Source organism: Panthera tigris, chromosome D3 (assembly GCF_018350195.1).
Source record: "Panthera tigris isolate Pti1 chromosome D3, P.tigris_Pti1_mat1.1, whole genome shotgun sequence".
In the NCBI taxonomy this organism is placed as follows: Eukaryota; Metazoa; Chordata; class Mammalia; order Carnivora; family Felidae; genus Panthera; species Panthera tigris.
In genome coordinates this window covers 72,151,586-72,175,004 of record NC_056671.1, presented here as the reverse complement: position 1 = coordinate 72,175,004, position 23,419 = coordinate 72,151,586, and the positions used below count along the sequence as shown (strand labels likewise).

The window sequence follows — 23,419 nt, the reverse complement described above, 5'->3', positions numbered from 1 at the left end:
AAAATGGGGATGATTTTTCTCTAATTGTGAAAGCAGAAAAAGAAAAAAAAAAGACTTTATAAAAATATATGGTAAGTGGTTTTACATACATTACTTTTTAATCCTCCAAATAATCTCAAGAAACCTGTGTTTTGCTTTTTTTTTATTTGGCAGTGTGGAAATTGAGGCTTAGAAAAACTCTATTATTTGTCATTGCTCTTCTGGATACCATAAAAAGGACCAGATTCTAAATTAAGTCTCTGATTCCAAGTTTAGTATTCCTTCTATTCAGCCATAATTGGCAATATTGCTTCTCTCTTTGGCACTTGATATATGTTGATAGAATTGCTGATTTACAGCATTAAACTCTAAACACACAAATGCTCCAATAACTCTATCTAATTAGCTGAACAGACTTATCCAAGTAATTTTATTTTGCTGTTATTATAATGTTAATGATCTTGAACAATTTATTTATTATGAATTTTGTACCTCTAAATGTATCTCACTGATAACAACCAATTCTCATCTGTTCACTGACTCTTAGGGAATCAGGCAAAGCACTGGAGGCCCACACTTCCATATGAGGCAACTTATTTTCAGAGAAAATAAATTGTTCTACTGACAATTTACTATAGAAGTCATCACTGTTCAATTCAATATATATTTTAAATAAAATACAAATTATATATATTCTCTCCATATTATGGGCAACTTTGGATAGCTGAGGTGGGAGACTTCAGTTGAGGGGAAAAAACACATAGAAGAGACAATGGACAAAGAAGCATAAAGAGACTTTGTGTGTGTGTATGTGAGGGAGAGAGACACACAAAAAGAGAAAGAGAGATAAGTTGGGCGGGGGGAAGTAGACTTTAAACTTCTGTAATATTCAAGAAAAACAACAAAAAATGCCTGAAGAATTATCAGGTACTAAATGCCTATGAAAAATGACATAAGACTTCAGAAAATTACTCTAGAACTTCAGATGGATTGGCTCCACCTGCTAGGTACATTTCAAAGCTGTACTTGACTTTCACAAGATAGCTGTAGAAGATACTGAAGCTGATGTAATATGATAGCATAGTTAAGAAATGCTTTGAGTCAAGCCGTTTGAGTCCTGGTTCTGTCACTTACTTGCTAAGACATTTGGTGCAAGTCATTTAAGCTTTCTTTGCCTTATTAACCCATCTATAAGATGGTGTCAGTCAGAGCACTCTTCTTCAGGGATTATTGTTGAGGATCCAGTAAGGCAGGGCATATTTTATTGCTTGGAAGATATTGAGTGTTCAATAAATGCTATTCTTTGCCATTATTATGGGCTGTGCATGCCCTCTAGTCTTTGTAAGGCACATATTAAGTAAATTTCTTAAGATTTTAATATATAGCAATATAAACAATGTTTGTTTTATTGAACATTATTAGTATCAGTTTCCCTCTTGTTTTCTCCTCAAATACTATAAAAACTCAAAATAACTATAAAAACTACTATACAAACTTCATCAACTATAAAATATAGTTTACAGAAAATAATAGTCTTTGCATAAAAAAAGTTTCAAATGTTTATAGTAATAGCCTATTCAGAAAAGAGAAAAAAAATCTTAAACCAAATTTAATTCCTGAAGACACATGATACTTGTTTCAAAAATAACTTCATCCTCCACCACGCCACCGGGACCTATTTTCTCCTCCCACACTTGTTCTTCTGAAGACCAGGAGTGCTTGTTACGCTCATTTGACAGATTGAGGAAACCGGGACACAAAGTCTAAGTAACCTGACCAAGAACAGAAAAAAATCACTGCAACGTATGCACTGGCATTTTGAAACTTAAAAACATTTCCCACTGTCATTCAGACAAGTAAAGGACCAAGAGAGAAATGGACATTTTCAACCTGTTATTGTCAAGAGATGGAATATCATACTACTTTTATAAGAATCTATAACTACTCGTTATAAAATATTCTTTAAATACATTTCACTTGACATTGACAATACATATGTCCATGCTTTTGGTTTCTGTATGTCATCAGACACATATCCCACAGTTGTGGTCAAAATAATAGCCTCTAAAAATTCACAGCAAGTTCAAATAATAAAAGATGGTGTGGCAATAATATCAGAGATTTGGAAAAAATAGAAAGTAACAATTAAGAACTGAATTGTTACTCACAATTGTGAGATATAGTAGTAAAGGACTTTAATAGGATTAAGGTCAAGCATAAGAAGAAAATCTTTCTGCCCCAATCCTACATCCTCTCCATAAATATAGATTTGTCTAGTAGTGTTCTCTGATTTCTGCTCAGAGATGACTAATTGATGTGTAATACTTGTGAATTAGATTACCATAAAGATAAGTCATTTACTTTTATTCTGGTGGGTATAATTCCTGGCTCTGCTTTTATTTATTTATTTAGAAATAATTTGATTTCTTTACTGTAAATACGCCTTGCTCTTAGCTTGGAAAAAGCCCAAAACCAAACAAACAAAAACCCTCTGTGCAGTATTCATTGTATTCCATCCAAGTGTCTTTTCTGTCTCTTCTTGAAAAACAAAGGCCTTGGTAGACAGGAATAAATGCAAGGCTGGTATTCACTTCCTAATTTGCTTGCAGACATTAGCATAAGAGGTGTGGTTGACTAGCCAGAAGAATACAATTCCTTTGGATAATTGAGATAATATTCCCTTGACTGCAAAGTGAGAACCATCCTTCTTCTGCATCTAATGCCACCACCAAGAATCTTCTCACACGGTCATTTCCTGCTACTCTAATGCTTTCTTTTGCCAATGTTGCCTTTTGGGTTGAGCTCTTTCTTAACTTTTCATTATTATTATTATTTTTTGAGACAGAGAGAGAGCATGAACGGGGGAGGGGCAGAGAGAGAGGGAGACACAGAATCGGAAGCAGGCTCCAGGCTCTGAGCCATCAGCCCAGAGCCTGACGCGGGGCTCGAACTCACGGACCGCGAGATCGTGACCTGAGCTGAAGTCAGATGCTTAACCGACTGAGCCACCCAGGCGCCCCTTTAATTATTATTATTATTTAATATTGGTCATGCTGCTTTAGAAAGTAGATGGGACCTGATTCAGGAATTTAAAAAAAAAAAAAGGAGGTTAAAAAAGGAGTTATTTTTATTATTGCTTTCCCAGGGCTGTTTTAACAATGTATATCAACTTGGTGGCTTAAGTTGAAAATCTATTCTCTCACGGTTCTGAAGGCTAGAGTCCAAATCACAGTGTCTTCAGGGCCACATGCCCTGGAGGCTCTAAAGGAAAATCCTTCCTTGCCTTTTCCAGCCTCTGGTGGCTCCCAGCATTCTTCCTGGCCACACTGTCCCAGTCTCTGCTTCTGTCTTCACATGATCTTCTCTTCCTCCCTGTGTGTGTCTCTTATAAGGATATGTCCTTGGATTTAGGGCCGTCCTAATAATCTGGGAGAATCTTATCCAGAGATCCTTAACTTAATTATATCTGCAAAAACCCCTTTTTCAGAGAAGGTGGAAAAAGCCCTTTTTCTAATTCACAGGTTCTGTGGTTTAGGAAGTGGACATATTTTTGGTGGGGCCTCTATTCAAACCATTATACTTTATAAAGAGGCATATCTAAAAAACCAGTGACTTCTAAAATGTCACTTGTCTGCTAATTGTTAAGAAAACTATGTTGACAGTCACTCAAATACTTCTAGAAAAAAAAATGATCCCTTGCCTCAGAACACTATGACTTCTCAGAAATTCTCTAGGCTATGAACACAGATATTTAATCTCTACTAATGAAATAAGTGGTTTTCACAAGAGATTTAAGGGGGTGAAAAACTTGTTGTAGTTCTGCTTTACTTACTGTTTACATAAATTAACATATAATACAACAGTAGAAATACAACCCAACTTGCTGTCTTTTAATGATTTATAACAGAATCTGTTATTTGTGAACGATATGGCCATTTTTTTCTTATTCTAAAGACAAAGTAAAATGTTTAGTTTAGGAAACAGCCATTCTCACTGAGTAGAATTTAAGATAACATATTTCCAAGTATGATTACAATGTTTTTCTAAAATCTGGGCTATGCATCACCAATGGCCCCTCCAAAGCGACAGTGTTATTTAAAAAAATATGAAAGTAATTTATATATTAGATATTATATCTGATTACTTGAACCAATTAATATGTTTCAGAATAGACATTGTTAAAGATAATAGATTCTGTTAAATTACTGTCCTTAATTTGTTAATTTACCTGTACTAGTCTCATGACTAGTATATGTCTTATCCTCCACATATGTCCAATGGAATACTGATCACTAAAACACATATACCCACACACCTACACCCATATGCACAGAATATCTAGAAAACATACACATTTTTGACGCATTATCTAATGAAATAATTTGCCACTTTTTAAACGTAGATTTCTTTAAATTCTTAGCTATATAAATCTTAATTATCTAAATCTCAGCTATCTGTCCCATATCCTGTTCTCCCCTTACCACTACCCCCAAAGCAATTAAAAGCCCAGGCATAGTCTTAAGAAAGATAACAAAGTTTTTATTATCACTAGCACCCTTGGATATCCAGGGAGGAAGCCAGGACATAATGTCAAGATGGCAGGGTAAGTCAGGAACCACTCAACTGTGTACTGATTAAGGACTCTCCAAAGTAAGTAAGGGTGTCAGAAATTAGACTCCAAATGTCCTTATAAGAATGTCAAGTGCTCCACCTTGAGAATTCTGGATACTGAACAGAGCATTTAAAGAGAATGACCAATGCATAGGGCACAAATGGCCAGTGCTAGCTAAGATTAATTTACTAGGCCTACACCTCCTTTGCTTTCTCTTGACTTTGTAATCTTGTACATACCACACTGTATCTTCTCCTATGAGAATGAATCCTATCCATCCTTTAAATAAAAATTTTCAAGCCAGTATTTCTACCAAAACTCTTCTAACAACCTCATATCCAAGTAACTTTCCAACCAACCAATGCAATTACTATTCTCATAGAAACCTTAGACCTCACTTATTTTTTTAAGGAAATTATGTTCTGCTTATCATATAAGTCTTTGGGAGCCTGTAATATGTCAGAGAATATGTCCTACATTTCTTAGTACCCTTCACTAACCTCAACATAGTATCTTATGCTTAACACTCAATAAATAATCATATGCAATAACGTTGGTGACAAATAATAAGCCATTTTTCTAATATATATGTCTAATACATATATATATATATATATGAAGGATATATTTCCAATGTATATATATTAGAAATATATATTTCCAATATATAATCCATATTTCTAATATATATATTAACTATATATAAAACAATTCAATTTCTAATATTATAACATATTAGAACATATTTCTATATACATATTTCTAATTAACTGCCTGCACTGTGGAAAATTCATCCATTTAGTGCTTTTATTAATGTCAAATAAATGGTCAACATATGAAAATGAAATTATGATTTAGAGAATATACATCATGTTATATTGAATTCATCTACATAAAATGAAAGCATTGAAACCCATTAAGGTGAATTTCAAAGAGATTACAAGTGCCAAGAAAATAAGAAGATATATTGTTCTTTAGATTTATTAGAGTCATATCCCATTCACAAATTTAAAATATAGATATTGGGTAAATAGTATTGACAGGGAGAAATAATCCACAGCAAAGATAAGAGACATCTACAATCAAACCTGACATCAACAATAGGCAGTCACATGTTCCTATAGAAACTCCATCTTAGAGCCCATTCATTAAAATTGTCAGAATAATATTGTATTATAAAATTACTAATATTAATTTGAAAATAAGGAGGAATTCCCTGTGTAAATAACAAAATTACAAAATAATAACAACCAGGTAAGTTGACCTCCTTCTGAAATAGCTTATACAGCATACCATGTATGAATTTCAATGATCTATTCTGATCCTCCAGTCTGAAACACTGCTGGAGTTATGTTCACTATTGCTTTAGTGTACATAAATGCTCTGAATAAGATAATTAGGGACAAATAAGGGGGCAAATCTACCTCCTTTTTTACTTTCTTTACCATTAAATGACTTATTTCAATGGGTCTTATGTAATCAAGCTTTTCAGACTTTGGGTCAGAAATCACTTTCCACAATTCTTCTTATACTCTGCTTCAGAAAATACAAAACAGAATTTTGTTAACCAACCCCGATAATGGACTTCATTTCAAAATAATAAAATGTTCTCCATATTGTGCTTATTCATTCTTTATTCATGTATGTCAACTATTTTTGAAGTTGCTATAGTGCATTGATTTTTCTGATTTAAAATGTTTGCATGTCATAAACTCAAAACTTCTATATTCCATGCATGAAGGGATTTTTTTAATGGGGGGGTGAAGCTGAGGTTAACATTATAATTTACATTGTATTCACTGAACTCAGAATGCACTCTGGGAGTTATAAAGGTTCATTTCTCCACAGGCTAAGAGACCCATTTCTAAAAGCACTCAAGTTGAATTTATTCTCCAAAAATACAATATGACAGTTAGGATTCATTTTTTATTAGATTTGTGACAGAAATCAGGAAACAGAAATGATATAGTTTGGCATCTTTGGCATTCTTGAAAAGCTGAAAGTTTTGGCATACCTAAATTATTAAATGATTGTTTAACTGTGTATTAAAGGACTTCTACTTCTGATCAAAATAGGTTAATAAGAACTGATCTACCTTCCTACCTGGATCAACATCAAAAAAAACAAAATAAAACAGACAAAATATAGGAAAGAACAGTTTTTAGATATTTGACATCAAACAGATCAGGTCAGCAATCTCTGAGAAAAGAGAAACAAAATGAGCCCTTTGACTTCCCCAGCTTATTGCTTTGAGAAAGTTTCCAAGCTCCAGAAGAGAAAGGGAAATACTAGAAGGAGCCCAGTGGTCTCCCTGAATTAAGAACATGGGGTTTGAAGTTTGAGATGACCCAAGCAATTGGAGTTTGTAAGGAAAGGAAGAGGGAAACGCACAGAAGAAGCATTTTAGAGGTCTACTGACCATCTCTCTTGAGTCTTCATCTGAGTACTTATCAGTGCATATTTATGAGAAAATTTCCCATGGGTGGAAAAAAAAACACCCAACAGAAGCAAAGAAAAAAAAAACCTTTAGTGCTCACTCAGGGCCAAGAAAAAGTGGAATTCCACCAGTCAGATGGACAAACACACAATTCATAGAATTTTGGGTACAGTATTCAGAAGATATTACCTCAGAATCAAGGTAAATTAGACTGATGCTATTAGCTGGTGTAATAGCTTAAATACCAGCCTCAACAGGGTTCAAGATTTTCTAAGTATCTGCATCCTAGAACAAAACTCAAGAATATATTTAAAAACAAAAAAAATCTCGGGGCAGAGGGTGGCTCTGTCAGTTGAGGGTCAATTCTTGGTTTTGGCTCATGATCTCATGGTTTCTGAGTTTGAGCCCTGCATCAGGCTATGCACTGACAGTGTGGAACCTCCTTGGGTTTCTCCCTCTCTCTCTCTCTCTCTCTCTCTCTCTGCCCCTCCCCTGCTCAGACTCTTTTTCTGTCTCTCTCTCAAAACAAATAAAAATAAACATTTAAAAAACTTCTCCATCATCCAGTAAGATAAATACAATTTGTAAGAAGCACACAAAAATTATCAAACATGCAAAAAGCAGGAAAATACAATCAATAATGAGGGGAAAAATTAATCAATAGAAGCAGACCCAGAAATGACACAAATAAAAGAAACTTTAGATGAAATATTTAAAGGGTTACCATGACTATACTCCATATGTTCAAGAAGGAAGAGGAAAGATTAAGCAGATTCATGTGGAATACATAGAAAAGGCCCAAACCAACCATCTGAAGATGCACACTACCATGTGTAACATGAAAAAAATACCCTACATGGAATTAAGATCATATCAGTCAGGAAAAAAATAGTGGTTTTAAGGACATAGTAATAGGAACTATCCAAAATGAAACAAAGACAAAAGACTGGAAAAAAATAAACAAAAAATGTGTGAACCATGGTACAACCTAAAGAACCATTTCATATGTATAATTGGAGCACCTGGTTGAGAGGTGTGAGAGTAGGAGAAAGAAAAAAACTATTTGAGGAGCACCTGGTGGCTCAGTGAGTTAAGCATCTGCCTTCAGCTCAGGTCATGATCTCAGGGTTTATGAGTTCGAGCCCTGCAGCAGGCACTCTGCTGACAGCTCAGAGTCTGGAGCCTGTCCAGATTCTGTGTGTCCATCTCTCTCTGCCTCTCCTCTGCTTGCTCATGTGTGGTCACTCTCTCTCTCAAAAATAAATAAACATTAAAACATTTTTTTGAAAAAAGAAAAAACTATTTGAAGAAATAATGGCCAAAATATTTCCAAATTTGATGAAACAAATAAATCCACATATCCGAGTCTCAGCAAGTACCAAGCAGAAGAAATTTAAAGAAAACTACACAGATACATAACAATAAAATTGTGTAAATTAGTGGCAAAGAAAAATATCTTCAAAGCATCCAGAGAAGAAAGACACACTGTGTAGAGAAGTATAAAGATAATAATGAGTGCAGTAGTCTTGTTAAAAACAAGGCAATATAGGAGATGGTAAAGGGATATCATTGAATATACAAAAAAAAATTGTTGGCCTAGATTCCATCTCTAGTGCAAATGTATTTAAAGAACAAAGACAAAATAAAATCTTTCCAGATGTACCAAGGTTTAAAAAAACATCACCAGCATAATTCCATTCCGAGAAATATTAAGGAAGTCCTTCAGGAACAAAGAAAAATAATGCCAGTTGAACATATGGGTTAATAAATAACACTAAAATGGTAACTGTGTAGTTAAGATATAAAATACATCTTCTTATTTTTAACCTTTAAAGGATATTTTGTTGTTTAAAGAAAAAAATAAAAATTTATTGTGAACTGATATAATATTTTTGTAAGGTCAATAGTAATAAATTAAAGATACACACCATAAATTCTAAAGTAATCACTAAAGAAGCAAAAGAGTTACAGATAATGAGCCCACAAAGGATGTAAGATAAATTATTAAAAATACTCAACTAACCTAAAAAGATATAGAAATGAAAAAGGGCACAAATAGTAGATGGTACAACAGAGCAACAAATGAAACAAAAGTAGCAGGATGGTAGATATAAACCCAACCATGGCAATATTCTCATTAAATATAAATGGCCCAAACACTTCAATTAAGAGTCAGAGATTGTCATATTATATAAAAGAGCAAGACCCAACTATAAGCTGCCTACAAAAAAAAACACACTACTTTAAATTTAAGATGCAAATAGTTTGAAAGTAAAATAATGAAAAAATAAGTCATGCTAATACACAAACAAAAATTAGACTGCAATTGTTATATGAATATCAGACACAAAGTTGACTTTGGATCAAAGAATATTACCTCTGATAAAGAGGAATAGTTCATGAATAATAAAGTGGCTAATTTATCAAGTGGACATAATAATCCTCAAAAATTTTGCAACTAAAAATGGAATTTCAAATTACATGGGCGAAAACACTGATAGAAGTAAAAGGATAAATATTAACCCAGGAGTATAACTGCTTAATAAAGAAAAATGTCCAGACATCCATTTTTCTCTCTTCTCTCCATGTTAGCTCTGAACCTGGCTCATAGGACAATAATTCACAGAACTCCATGGTGAAACTCTGATACTCATACCTGAAGTATGACTTGTTTTTTGATCATAAATTTTAGAAATGTGTCTCTAGATTGTATTATTCTCTTGTTGAATTAAAGGGATTTAATTTTACCAGAACACCTTGTTTTTCCCTATAGAAAGTAAAACTTCCCTGAAGTAATGTGTTCTAGTACAAGCCTGCATCAAGGTGGAATTTGGTCCTACCCTCCCTCTCCATACTAAAGTGCCAGGTCTTTGCATTGATGACAATATTTATTTGAGTGTGTTAATGTAACATTTTAACTTTTTTCCTTAAAAAATTAGCTTTGAGTTTTTTTTTTTTAGTTCTCTTGGTATCATAGTCCTTTATTTTACCAGTTTGATTTACAACTAATAACTCAGATTGTAAAATACAAGGTAAAATGTGAAAGCGTTATTTAAAAAAAGGAGAACAAAGAGGGGGAGATTTGGAGACTTCTAATATGTAGTGTATATATATATATATATATATATATATATATACACTATATATATGTATAGTGAGGTAGTATTATATTATTAAGGAGATATATATATATATATATATATATATATATATAACCCCAATGAGATATTTTTATGTTCTAGTTCAATAATGGTACTCGTCTTTTGTAACAGATTATTCCAAATAGCCATAGAAAATTTACCAGGTATAAGACAATGCATCTGCTTTGGACCTCAGGGAGTAGAAGTGAGAAAAGAGTTACAAATAGAATGATATATATTATTAATGAATCACCCTAAGCCTGCCTTTAAAGATTGCTAGAAAATGTCTATAGGTTTAGAAGACACTAACCTCAGAAAAAAAAATCATAAAAGATAAAATCCATTCTTCCTGATATATTCTAAATAATCAACTCATGGAATGACCTTTTCTCTTCCCCTTCCCTCACCACTCCTCTCTGAGCAACCAGTGCTCATGTTGAATGAATCTAACTCTCCCACTCAGGATTTTTAAATCAGTATTCTATTATTGCTGAAAATAGGAGTTTACATTTTTGTCTTTCACACTGAATTGAATGTCACTGTGTTGTTTAGATTTTTGATTCATATTAATTTCAGTAAGTAAATATGTTTTATATAACATTATACAGTTGGTGAATTATTAGGGTTTAAAACCCTGGGATCCTCAACTATTTTTTAAATTATATTTGATACAGATTACTTTTAGGTAGAGACAAACTAAAACACTATAAACTTCAAAGTTTATATAAGCACACAATTCAAAGCTTATGTAACTGTATTATTTATATTTGCTAAACCATCGATGTATCAAATGATAATAGGACAATGCCTTATTCACATGTGCTAACTTGTGCTAACATTTTTCTAACTTTTTAAAGAATTGCAAATGGCATTACTTTATTATCTCAATTGAATCTCACAGAAAGTTTGTAAGGTATCATAGTATTCTGCTTCACAGATGAAAAAATTGAGGCTTCAAGAATCCCACACTGTGGTTACTGAAAAGACTCTTGTGCACACATGACCAATAATCCATCATTAAAGACAGACCTTAAACCCACATTTGATACCACTGGATTATGAACAAATGCAATCAAAAATGGAACACCCATTTTCTTTTTTTCTTTTCTTTTATTAATTTAATTTAATAACTTTATTTTATTTTATCTTTTAATTTTATTTTGTTTTGTTTTTTACTAAACAGTCCAAAGTAAAATATTTTCAATCACTGTTATAAAAAAGGATTTTTGATAGTTAGAAACAGGAAATAAATTTACCTTTAAAACCTGAATATTTTTAATTAAGGCAAAACTGATATTTTTGCAGCAATTACAATAAAAGTTTGAAATTTATATCTCTTACAAAGACCAATTTTTCCACTTCTATTATTTTTTTTCAAAATCTGTTAACTCTCTGACACTGTAAAATTGGGAATGAAAGACTCTTATTCTCCATTTTCACTGAAATACTATACAGCTAGAGTTCAAATAATTTTCCCAAGATTAAACACTGTGGCAGAGAGAAAAATATGGAATTGATCCCATATCCAGAATGCCATTAATTTTTTTTTACTTTTTAGTATGCTTAGACTATGTTTTTTAAAATAGGAGTCTATTAAAACCATATCATCTAATAAACATCAGTGAAAGGATAATAGTAAAAGCAAATAATAATTCAACATTCTTAAAAAAAACCTAAAACCATCTTTTTGTACTGGGGTTGTAACACTTCAAAACAAGTAGCAGTGATCATTAAAACTCTAAAGTTATAATTCTTCCTTTCATAGGGTGATACCAAAGGTTTATGAATATTAGTTCCCTGTAGATCTCTGCTAATCCACGTCGATGGTGGTGAAAGGGTTCCACCAGTTCTGTTTAAAATATGTAATAGTTTTAAATGGGCTAATTAGATGAGGATGAACAAAAGTCCTTGTAGAAATAATCTCAGTTGGAAAAGCAATGACTGCATCTGGACATTTATAAATAATCACTTTTGTTTTCTGAGCTAGGGAGTTCATAAAGATAAATGAAAAGGAGATGGGAGAAACAGAAAATAAAAGTAAAATAACAGACCTAAATTCAACCATTCATGTATTTTACATTAACATTAAATTTTACATTAAATACTAATGGCCTAAAAACTCCAATTAAAATAGCAAGACTCAACTATAAACTGCCTACAAGACGCAGAATAACTTTAAATACAAAGATATAGGCTGAAAGTAATAGATGAAAAAGATACACCATGTAAACTGTAAGTATAAGAAGGCATAAATAATGTTAACATTAAGTCTAGCGACAGGCATCTGTAGTGTAAATGAGTTGATTTACTAAGAAAAAAGAACAATTATAAATGTGTATTGGCTTAATAACAGACTCCCAAAATAAATGAAGCAATCAAATCAACAGAATTAGAGGGAGACAAAAATGGTTCCATGTTTATAAAAGGTGATTTGACACACCATCTTAGCTATTGACAAACTATTGATCAAAAACTTTAGTAAGAAACACAGATGATTGAGGAAATCATATCAAAGACCTTGATCTAATTGACATTTATAGAACTCTATATCTAATAATTGAAAACTACACATGATTTTCAAGTTCACATAGTACATTCAACAAAATTAAAACAGGTCACAACAAGTTTAAAGATATTAAAGTCAGAGTGTATTTCCTAATCATGATAAAATAAAATTAAAAATTGATAATAACGGGGCACCTGGGTGGCTCAGTCGGTTAAGCGTCCAACTTTGGCTCAGGTCATGATCTCACGGCTTGTGAGTTCAAGCCCCGCATCAGGCTCTGTGCCAACAGCTCAGAGCCTAGAACCTGCATCAGATTCTCTCTCTCTCTCTCTCTCCCTCTCTCTGCCCCTCCCCTGCTCATGCTCTGTCTCTCTCTGTCTCTCAAAAATAAATAAACATTAAAAAAATTAAAAAGAAATTTATGAATCAATAATAACAAGATGTCTAGGAAAAAACAAAATTTGAAAAGTAAGCAATGCACTTAATAAAGGGAAAAATAAATCAAGGGAAATTAGAAAATATTTTTAACGAAATGATAATGAAGAGACAACATATCAACATTTGTGGGATGTAAGGGAAGGGTGCTTAGAGAACACAAATAACTTTAAAAACCTACTTCATGAGGTCGCACCTTAAGAAATTAGAAATAGAGAGAAATTGTACAATAAGTACAAGAAGGAAAATAGAGTAAAAGCAGATATGAAAGAAACAAAATGGAGACAGCCAGTAATTAGTAATGTTAAAGCCTCAAAGATCAGCAAAATTGATAAGCCCCTACCTAGACTGATCACAAAAAATAGAGGGGACATAAATGATCAACATCATAAACGAAACAGCAGTTATCACTGCAGATAATAAAAGACCATTATGAATGAACAATTCTATGCCAACAAACATGACAAAATGAAGTAGACAAATGTCATGAAAATTGTAACTTACCAAAATCAACACAAGAAAAAAATACAAAATACAAAAATATCTATATGTGTTAAAGAAGCTAAATTCATTATCAAAAGCCTTCTTAAAAAGGAAATCTTGGATCCAGGTGGTTTTGTTAGTGAATTCTATCAAATATTCCAGGAATAAAAAATATAAATTCTACACACACTTTTTCAGTGACAGAAGAACAAATTGTCCAACTGATTTTAGGAGACCAGTATGACTTTAATTAAAAAAAATGGATAAAGTCACTACATGAAAAGAAAATTGTAGACAAATATACCTTATTAATATAATAGACAAATATATCTAATGAATATGAGTAGACAAATACATCTCATGAATATAGGCACAAAAATCCTTAATAAATATTAACAAATCAAATCCAACAAGATAAGAAAAGGGTAATATATCATGCATTGATCTATATGAGAAATTCAAGATTAGCTACCCCTCAAAAATCAATATAATTCACCATATTAAAAAAATAATAATAAAGGAGGAAAAAGAGCTAGAAACCTATTACACAAAAATTCAACAAATATTCATGATAAAAATTCCTAGAAAGCTAGAAAAGTAGAAAGCTTCCTCAATCTGATAAGACACCTATGAATAACCTATAGCTAATATCCCATTTCATGCCTCCCCTAAGATCAGGAACAAGACAAAAATACCTGCTTCCATTTCTACTCAACATTTTACTAAAGATCTTAACCAAGAGAAAGCGAGAGAAATAAATTAAAGGCAGGAGATCAGAAATTAACTGTAAAGCTGTTCCTCCTTACATATGATACGCTTGTTTACATGGGAATTTCCAGAGCATTCTACTACTGGAACTAATACGTGAATGTAACATGTCTTGGGATACTGATTGGTGCTTAAAAACAGTTGTATTCTCCTATACCAACAGCAAACAGCTAGAAAATGAACTTGAACAATCCCATTTAAAATAGTTAATATACACACATATACATAGGGACTAAATTTAATAAACACACACAGACATACACATAGATATAGATACAGATATACATATACATATATAGATATATAGATATTGGCCTAATATATATATTTTGACTAAATCTAACAAAAACTTTCAAGATTTCCTATACTGAATACTGTAAAATATTACTGAGAGAAATTAAAGAAGAAATTTGAAAAACACAGTTTATTGTCAGTTATGTCACAATAAAGCCCTTTTAAAACTTAACAAATTGTATGCTTTAGATATGTACAGTTTATACACATACAAATACCTCCATAAAGATGTAGAGGTAGGTAAACTGATTAATTGATAGACTGATGAATAGGTTAGTAGGTAAATAGTGAGTTTTTGAAAGAGGAGCTTGGTTTCAAATTAATGTTGCCAAACATGGCTAGAATTCAGATCTTATGAATCTATACCATGCATATACATCAAAACTGGCATTTAGGGCTCTTAAACTAAAAGGAATACGATGTCAAAAGATTAATTATAAATATCTAACAGTACAAACATTGGCTAATGAAACTCTATGTCTACACTAGGTAAGCTTTGTTTTAAATCAGGCAACATTAGATGTTGTTCAAAACAGTCTTATATTTGTTGTCCTGAAGCAGGTCACAGTGCCTGGTGTCTAAATATTAAATTATTATGCCTGATAAACAAAATGCTGTTTGAAAGTTCTGGTCTCCTATCAAAGAGAAGAGGAAGTTTATTGGTCAATTATAAACCAAATCGCTTTTTTATAGACTAAAATACAACCATGACACTTGAAGTTATAGCTGACGCTATGCTTTAACAGATTATAACTTTCTTTAATTCATTTTTAGTTGTATAACTGTTATACAGTCCTTTAAAATATATATTCCACTATTTAGCCAAAGTTTATGTCAGACATCTTAAGTTCCAACTTTTAAGAGGATAAAGGATTCACTCAAGTCCACATTCAAACTTTGCAAAGAAACCACTGATTGCTTTGTTTATTCTTTTAAACATTAAAGAAGCAGACTAGTTTCATAGCATCTTGTGATATATAGATATGGATATGGATATATAGATATAGATATGTTTAATATACACTCTGGGTAAATAGTGATACACATGTTGAAAAAATACCAGTTTCTCTGTTTAACTATGCAGATACTTGAACAATAAGAATATAACACTTCTATTTCTTATTTTATGTTAAGACATAGGACTATATTAGAAAAGTATCAGCTGGTAGAACTTAAATACTTATGTATATATCCACATGTGTATGTGCGTATGTGTGTGTAAATGTATGTGTGTAACTTATCTTTTTCCAGATAAGCTTTAAAGTGTAATATACACATGATTATCTATCATTGAGATAGGTTCATATCCATTTTCTCTTTAACAGTTTTCTTAGCTCTCTAAACAACGAGAGCTTGTTTCCTTTGTAAGCATGTGGAGAGATTTGCCTGGAGAGATCCCAAAAGCCTAAACTTTGCTAGCCTAGGAGACTCCTGGAAAGTCTGCTTGTAGAAAAGAACATCACTACCAAAGGGATACAGCAAGACAATGTGGTTTTCCTTTATGACTTCATTCTGACTTTGCACCACACTCTCATGGCAGCAGAGCCTGGGACGGGCCATGGGGATCTCTCCTTCTGTTGGGTGGCATCATGATCAACTGTCAGAGGTGATGCCCACTGAATAGTGGACAAATGGCAGTCCTTCAACATAGATCTGACGGTCATAGAGTATGTTCTGTGATTGCCTTAACATTCAAACTCGGGGACTGACTGAGAATGTTATTTCTAAATGCCGAGCTAACTAGAATTGTGGAGATTTTCAGTAGGTACTTTTCTTATTAGTGTTTGAGGCAATTATAGAGAGAACGTGTCAGTGTTATTTTCCTCCTGCAGTGAGAAAATCTTTTCTTGCTACTGCAAGGAAAGGTATTTAAATTCAAATCAAGTTACTCATCACAAATGTTCTGTTTGTGAAAGAAATTACAAGTAAGTAGCATCCCCTACCTCCACCAATCAGGTAATATTCCCAGTGAGGAGGTCAATGTGCTTCACTGCAAATAATACGGAGTTAAATCAACAGGTAGAATCAACTTGCTTTGTGCTTTATGAGACTAGTTTAACTTCTTAGCAGCCTATGTATGACATATATTCCTTTGATTTCTCTCTGTCAATGATATAATCTCTAATTATACTATGGAAAATCATATATAAAATGGATGTGAACCCTTTCATTACACATTAGCCCTGTCTAAATGAACAAATTTTCAATGGATTAGGAAATGTCATAAGTCAAGTATTGTATTTAGTCAAATGAGGTTGAAGATGATAAGAGGTTGGAATGCATGCAGAGAGGAGTTTGACAACTAAGTTACAGGCTTGACTGAAAATTCCTTGTTTCGGGGCACCTGGGTGGCTCAGTCAGTTAAGCATCTGACTCTTGATTTCAGCTCAGGTCAGGAGCTTGTGGTTTATGAGTTCAAGCCCCAAATTGGTCTCCCTGATAATGGTGTGGAGCCTGCTTGGGATTCTCTCTCTCCCTGTCTTTACCCCTTCCCTGCTTTGTTTTTTTTTTTCTCTCTCTCTCTCTCTCAGAATAATAAACATGAAACAAATAAGAAAATTCCTTGTTTCACCTTTTGTTTTATGGTCATAATGGCATAGTCACAACGTTTTGCCTATAAATACTAAAGGACAAGAGGGCAATGTGACTAGATAATTCAGTGTTAAAGAAAATTTGACAGAATATTCTCCTAGTGAGAAAAAAATGACAAAAAAGTGTAGACTTTCTTTTTATAAGAATTATTAAGATTAGAAGTTTCTGTTGACCAGGGAAAAAGAAAATTAATACAGTTATCTTTTTGTATCCTCTGGCACATAAACAAGAGTACACAGCAGAGCACCCACTGTTGTGAATGTCTCTAAATAAAATTCCCCAACGCAAAATTCAGAGAGGAAAAACATGGGTGTGTGTGTATACATGTGTGTGCATGCAAACGTGTGTGTGTGTGTGTGTGTGTGTGTGTGCAGACTGACAGGGGATAGAAAAAGAGAGAGACTCGTTTTAAGAATTAATATGTGCTACAAATTAAAATCAAATTCTAAAGAACAAGTTTCCAAGAAAGAAAATAATTTCACATAAATCATTTACTTCCTTTAATAGAATAAAAAACATTTCTACTCACCTAACCTCTCAATAGAATAATATCGCTGTTTACTATCCACACGCACTGTCTCGGCATAAGGGCTCCCAACGCCATAACCAATTATGTAACCTCGCACCACGATGTTTGGGTTCAAGGGAGGAGTCCAACTCATGATGATGCAATTGGTCTGGGGCCTCACGTGAAGAGAGCTTGGCTGGTCAGGGACTTGAGACTCTAGAATTCAAAGAGGGGTAAACATCAGCCTGTCTCATAATAGAACATAGAGCATGGTAAACCCCCCCATTTAAAGAACATTTGATACCATATTCCATGAATTCTCAAATAGTGCATCACTTATTGCCCAAGTTCTCCCTAGTGTCAGCGTGTTGATTCCATTTTCCATGTTTCACAGAATTCCTTAAGCACGAGAGGGCACTGAGTTCCTTCCACAGGCATGTAGCATCATGCATCCTTATTCTAATAGCTTTTTTCCCCCTTCAGCTGTTTTCCCCCCATATAATTCTTCTTAGGTATCATCACTAATGGGTGAAATCAAAGAGGATGTAAGAACAATAGGAAGGGAAATGAAATGTCAAAAATGGTCTTGCCCAAGGATTATTTTATTCTCATTTAACTAAATAGGAAAATCAAGCAGTTCTTTCTCAAAATGTCAGGTGAAACAGTTTAGGGCAAATCAGCATGATTAAGACCGTACCTGACCCATAATTTAGTGCATCTCTGAAAAGTGCACTCGTTATTGAAGAAAAAGAGACAGTGGCCGAGATGGTAGCCACACAGACTTCAGAGTGTGCAAATTTCATTTAATACCAGGCTCTGTCACTTCCTAGCTGTGCACCCTCATGAAGTTATTTATCTTCTCTGAGATTACCTTTTTTTTTTAATTTTTTTTTAATGTTTTTGTTTATTTTTGCAACAGAGAGAGACAGAACATGAGCAGGGGAGGGCCAGAGAGAGAGGGACACACAGAATCGGAAGCAGTCTCCAGGCTCTGAGCTGTCAGCACAGAGTCCGATGTGGTGCTCGAACCCACAGACCATGAGATCATGACCTGAGCCGAAGTCGGATGCTCAACCGACAAGCCACCCAGGCGCCCCTGAGATTACCTTTTAATTAAAGTGGCATTCCAAATATTGATTGCTTCAAAGCCTGAGCTCTGAAAATAAGAATTCCAACTTATACTGTATGCTCACCATCTCAGAGAGACCTTAAGACCTAAGCCTCAGTTTCCTCACGTGCAGAATGAGGCTAAGGATAGTAATATTCTCATAGGGTGCTGAGAAGATTTAATGAGATAAAGTATAAAAGCACTCATTATGAGTAGCACCAACTCATGTTAGCTGTTAGGGAGTAAATGTACGTGCTACCCTGACATAAATTTTCTCTGAAGGAGATTGTGTGTTGAAAATTAATAAATTGGCATTCTGACTTTTACATTATCTTTCTTCCCTCTGGTCCCATGGTTAAAGAAATGATGCATTTTCTGGATGATTCTCGTCATTCAACTAATAAATATTTATGAGCACCTACTATGTTGGGGGAATGGGTCAAGGTATCCCATGATGATCAGGATACAGGTCAAGAGTGAATATGGCAAACATAAAACATATACTCTTGGAGTTCACAGTTTAATGGGAAAGACAAGTAAAAAGGCAGTTATAATATACCATGATAAATATTTTGATAGGGTTAATACAGGCATATGTAGCCTATTTTTTGAAAATCATGTAAGTATTCTGGGAAGAAATTTAAGCAAGAATGTGCCCATCTAAACTTTAATAGTCCATTAAGTGCTTAGCACAGTTTCTGGCAATTAATGGGTACTCAAAATATTAGTGATTCGAACTTTATTCAAACTATTTGTGTTCATTCATTCATTCTTTTTTTTAATAATGTTTTTATTCATTTTTCAGAGAGAAAGAGAGACAGAGTGAAAGCAAGGGAGGTACAGAGAGAGAGAGAGAGAGAGAGAGAGAGAGAGAGAGGGAGACACAGAATCTGAAGCAGGCTCCAGGCTTTGAGCTGTCAGCACAGAGCCTGACATGGGGTTTGAACCCATGAACTGTGAGATCATGACCTGAGCTGAAGTTGGACGCTTAACCGACTGACCCACCCAGGAGCCCCCATTATTTCTTTCTTAACTGGTAATCTCTAAAGGTAACAAATGTCAGATTATGCAAAATAATTTGATGATTACAGGTAATGTTACAACATATTTGTTTCCTTGATGTAATAGCAAAAGGTGATATAATCTCTATTACCAACTTTATCCACTTTCAACATGCATACTTCTAGCTTAAGTGATATATGGGAACATGTCTTTTAAAAGTTTTTAAAGTAGGTCCCATAATAACAGCTTTTTAAAAGATGCTACATCCTAAAGATGTTACATCAGCAGCATTTTCTAAAGGAGCTCCCCCACCCCTCTAGCCCCCACCCTGCCCAAAGATGCCCATTTGTGACAGAAAGGGCAGAAGTTTTATTTGTCTGCTCTGAGGAAGCCTGTGACATAATATGCAAAGGTGTCATAAAAAATTATCTCAAAATGTGGACATAAACCTTAACAACAGAAACACAACGTAAGGGACTTTCCACTAGAAACCCTAAGTAAAAGTAATAAAAGAGATAAAAGGAATGGATTAATACTTTTCAACTCTATTGCCACAGAGGCTGTCCAGTGTCCTTGAAATGTAATGGGTTCTACAAAGAATTATTTAACACTTTTGAGGTTTTGCAGTAATTATTGAAAACAGCAAGACAATCTGCCTAACCTTACATTTAGAAAATGAATTCAGTGCTATGACTTTTTAAAGACAATATGAAAACCTAATGATTTTAATGACAATACTCAACATCTTTTAGAATAAAAGGAAAAAAAATATTTAAAATGTTTGAAAACAATAACTTTCTCCATCTTTCTGCAAACCATAGAGTAGTTCCCTTGCAGGTTAGTAAGGTTCATACCCACAGAAGTACATATCTTGGAGCGTTATAAAGGGGCTATGGTAATGAGTGTACAAACTGGCTCTTGAAGAAGAGGGGCTCTTGGTACACAGGACTTGTCTTTTTGGTTTGTTTGTTTTTCACTGTATGAAAGGAATTTTAATCCTAGATCCAAACTGGGAACAATTTTAACATGATAAAAAATAAGGGTGTATATACATAAGAATACATGTTGGCTCCTCCTCTAAACACTTAATGCGCTTTACTACCCTTAAGATCATAGGGCCATAAGAAAAGTTGCCTATCAAGGCAGTGTAGACATAACCCATTTATAGTATATGGCCTCATCATAAAGATAACTGTGCTAAGAGATTCGTAATCCAGAATAGCCCCTTTGTACCCACGTACTCACTTCTTAATATAAAAACAGAAATGACGTTTTCCTTTTATGCTACCTGAATCAGTTTTCTCTAACATAGATGACCTTATGGATTAGGAAAATGGTTACTATTGGAATGAATTATAAAACATCAATTCAGAAAATTTGCCATGAAAGTATGTGACATGAGACCTCTCGGTTTGAAGGCTGAAACTGAAATTCACTACTCAGAAGTACATGAAAGATTTTACAAGTACCTCTAGGACAATATTGAGTATATAAAGCATAGAGAAGTATTAAGGTAATTATTTAAATAATTTGAAACCAAAGAACACATTTTGCCTGAAATATCCAAATTAATGAACCTCAAATTTCTACTGAAATCTGAATTATCAGAGTAACTAGGTCAACGGCCATTCTTGGTTATACCCTGGAATTATGGATCCTATCTTGGTTTAATTTGTTCCTAAAGAAGAGTTATTATTTTGGGGGGTTGGGTGCAGCGTGCCTGGATGGCTCAGTCAGTTAAGCGTCCAACTTCAGCTCAGGACATGATTTCACGGTTCTTGGGTTTGAGCCCCGTGTTGGGCTCTGTGCTGATAGCTCAGAGCCTGGAGCCTCCTTCGGATTCTGTCTCTCTCTTTCTGCTCCTCCTCCACTCATGCTCTCTCTCTTTCAAAAATAAACATTAACAAAATTAAAAAAAAGAATAGTTATGATGTTTTGAGTGACGACCAATTTCCACTAATGAGTAGTGTTCACATATAGCACATTAGGAAATTTACCATATTAATCCCCATGACATTTCAACAATTACTGTACATCTCCTATGTGCCAGTCATAGTTCTAAGTACTGGGGACATAGTTTTTTGGGGAAGTAAAACCAATAAAATAAGAGGAAAGAGGAAACAAGGAAATCAGAAGATTTTGTAAGTGCCATGCTGATAGAATAGTAACTGACACTGACTCAAGGAAGGTATGATCAGAAAGAGTCAGTCAAGCAAATACCAGGGTGGAAAACTTTACAAGAAGAGGGAATGACTGCTACAAAGCCCCTGTAAGCAAGGATGAGCTTCGTATATGGAGATATCAAAGAAGGTCATTGTGCCTAGACCACAGAAGGAAAATAAAGAAAATAAAAAGAAAGTTACCCAGTGGGAATTTAAAATGGTACAAATGCTATGAAAAACAGTATTGCAGTTTTTTTTTTTTCATTAGAATTACCATAAGATCCAGTAATTCCACTTCTGGGTATCATCTCCCAAGAACTGAAAGCAGGGACTCAAACAGATATCTGTACACCTGCACTCACAGTATAATTATTCAGAAGAGCCAAAAAGTAAGTAAAGTTCAGGTGTCCATCGACAGATGAATGGATAAACAAACTGGGGTATATATACAAAATGGGATATTTTTCAGCTTTAAAGAGGAAGGAAATTCTGATTCATGCCTTTAGGCATGAGCCTTTAGGACATTATGGTAAGTGAAACAAACCAGTTCACAAAAGGACAAAAACTGCATGAATCTACTTCTATGACATACCCAGAGAGTCCAAATTCATAGAGAGTAGATGGTGATTGCTAGGAACTGAGAGGAGGGTGGAGTAGGGAGTTACTGCTTAATGGGTACAGAGTTTCAGTTTTGCAAGACGAAGAGTTTTGGAAGAGGGTGGTTTTGATGATTGTCACACAACAACGCAGATGTACTTAAAGACACTGAACTGTACACTTAAAACTAGTTAAGAGGGTTACTATTATGTTATGCTCAGTTTAAAATAATTTTTTTAATTAAAAAATTAGAAAAGCCTAAAATGTTTTTGTGCTTGTCTGGGTGGCTATTGTGGAAGTGATGTGTGCATATTTGGGACATTTGGGCGATAAAATCAACAGAGCTATAAACCGGATGTAAATGGTTTGGGAAAGAAGGGACTCAATGATAACTCATATATCTTTGGCTTGGGCAACTGGTGTATGACCTACTGAGATAAAGAAAAATAAGTGAGTTCTTAGGTCATGTTAAATTGAGATACCTATTGGTTATACCTATGGAGATCTCAAGGATGTAGGTGGATATATAAATTTGGGGTTTTAGTGAAAGGCCATGGTCAGATACACAGATGTGAAAGCTGCCAATATACAGATGGCATTGAAAATAAATGTGTATGAATATAGATACAGTGTGAGCATGTGTGTAAACACAAACAAATAAGATCATGTCAAATAAGTAACATCACTCAAAACTCCTTAAAGTCTGATAGCACACTGTAAAGTCAGGTTCTACCATGGCCTAAAAGGTTGTATATGCTCTACCTGAGTCCTCCTTAGCTCTCTATCTTCATCTCCT

The 23,419-nt window shown here is 33.9% G+C and overlaps 1 protein-coding gene across 1 annotated transcript in view; it reads right to left on the bottom strand.

Annotated features, from left to right (window-relative positions):
• DCC (DCC netrin 1 receptor) overlaps positions 1–23,419 on the bottom strand; it is a 631,926-nt gene that overhangs the window by 145,617 nt on the left and 462,890 nt on the right. The window contains exon 16 of the mRNA XM_042961575.1: positions 17,776–17,970. Within this exon, the coding sequence (XP_042817509.1) occupies positions 17,776–17,970 (195 nt within the window). The remainder of the gene's footprint in view (positions 1–17,775; positions 17,971–23,419) is intronic.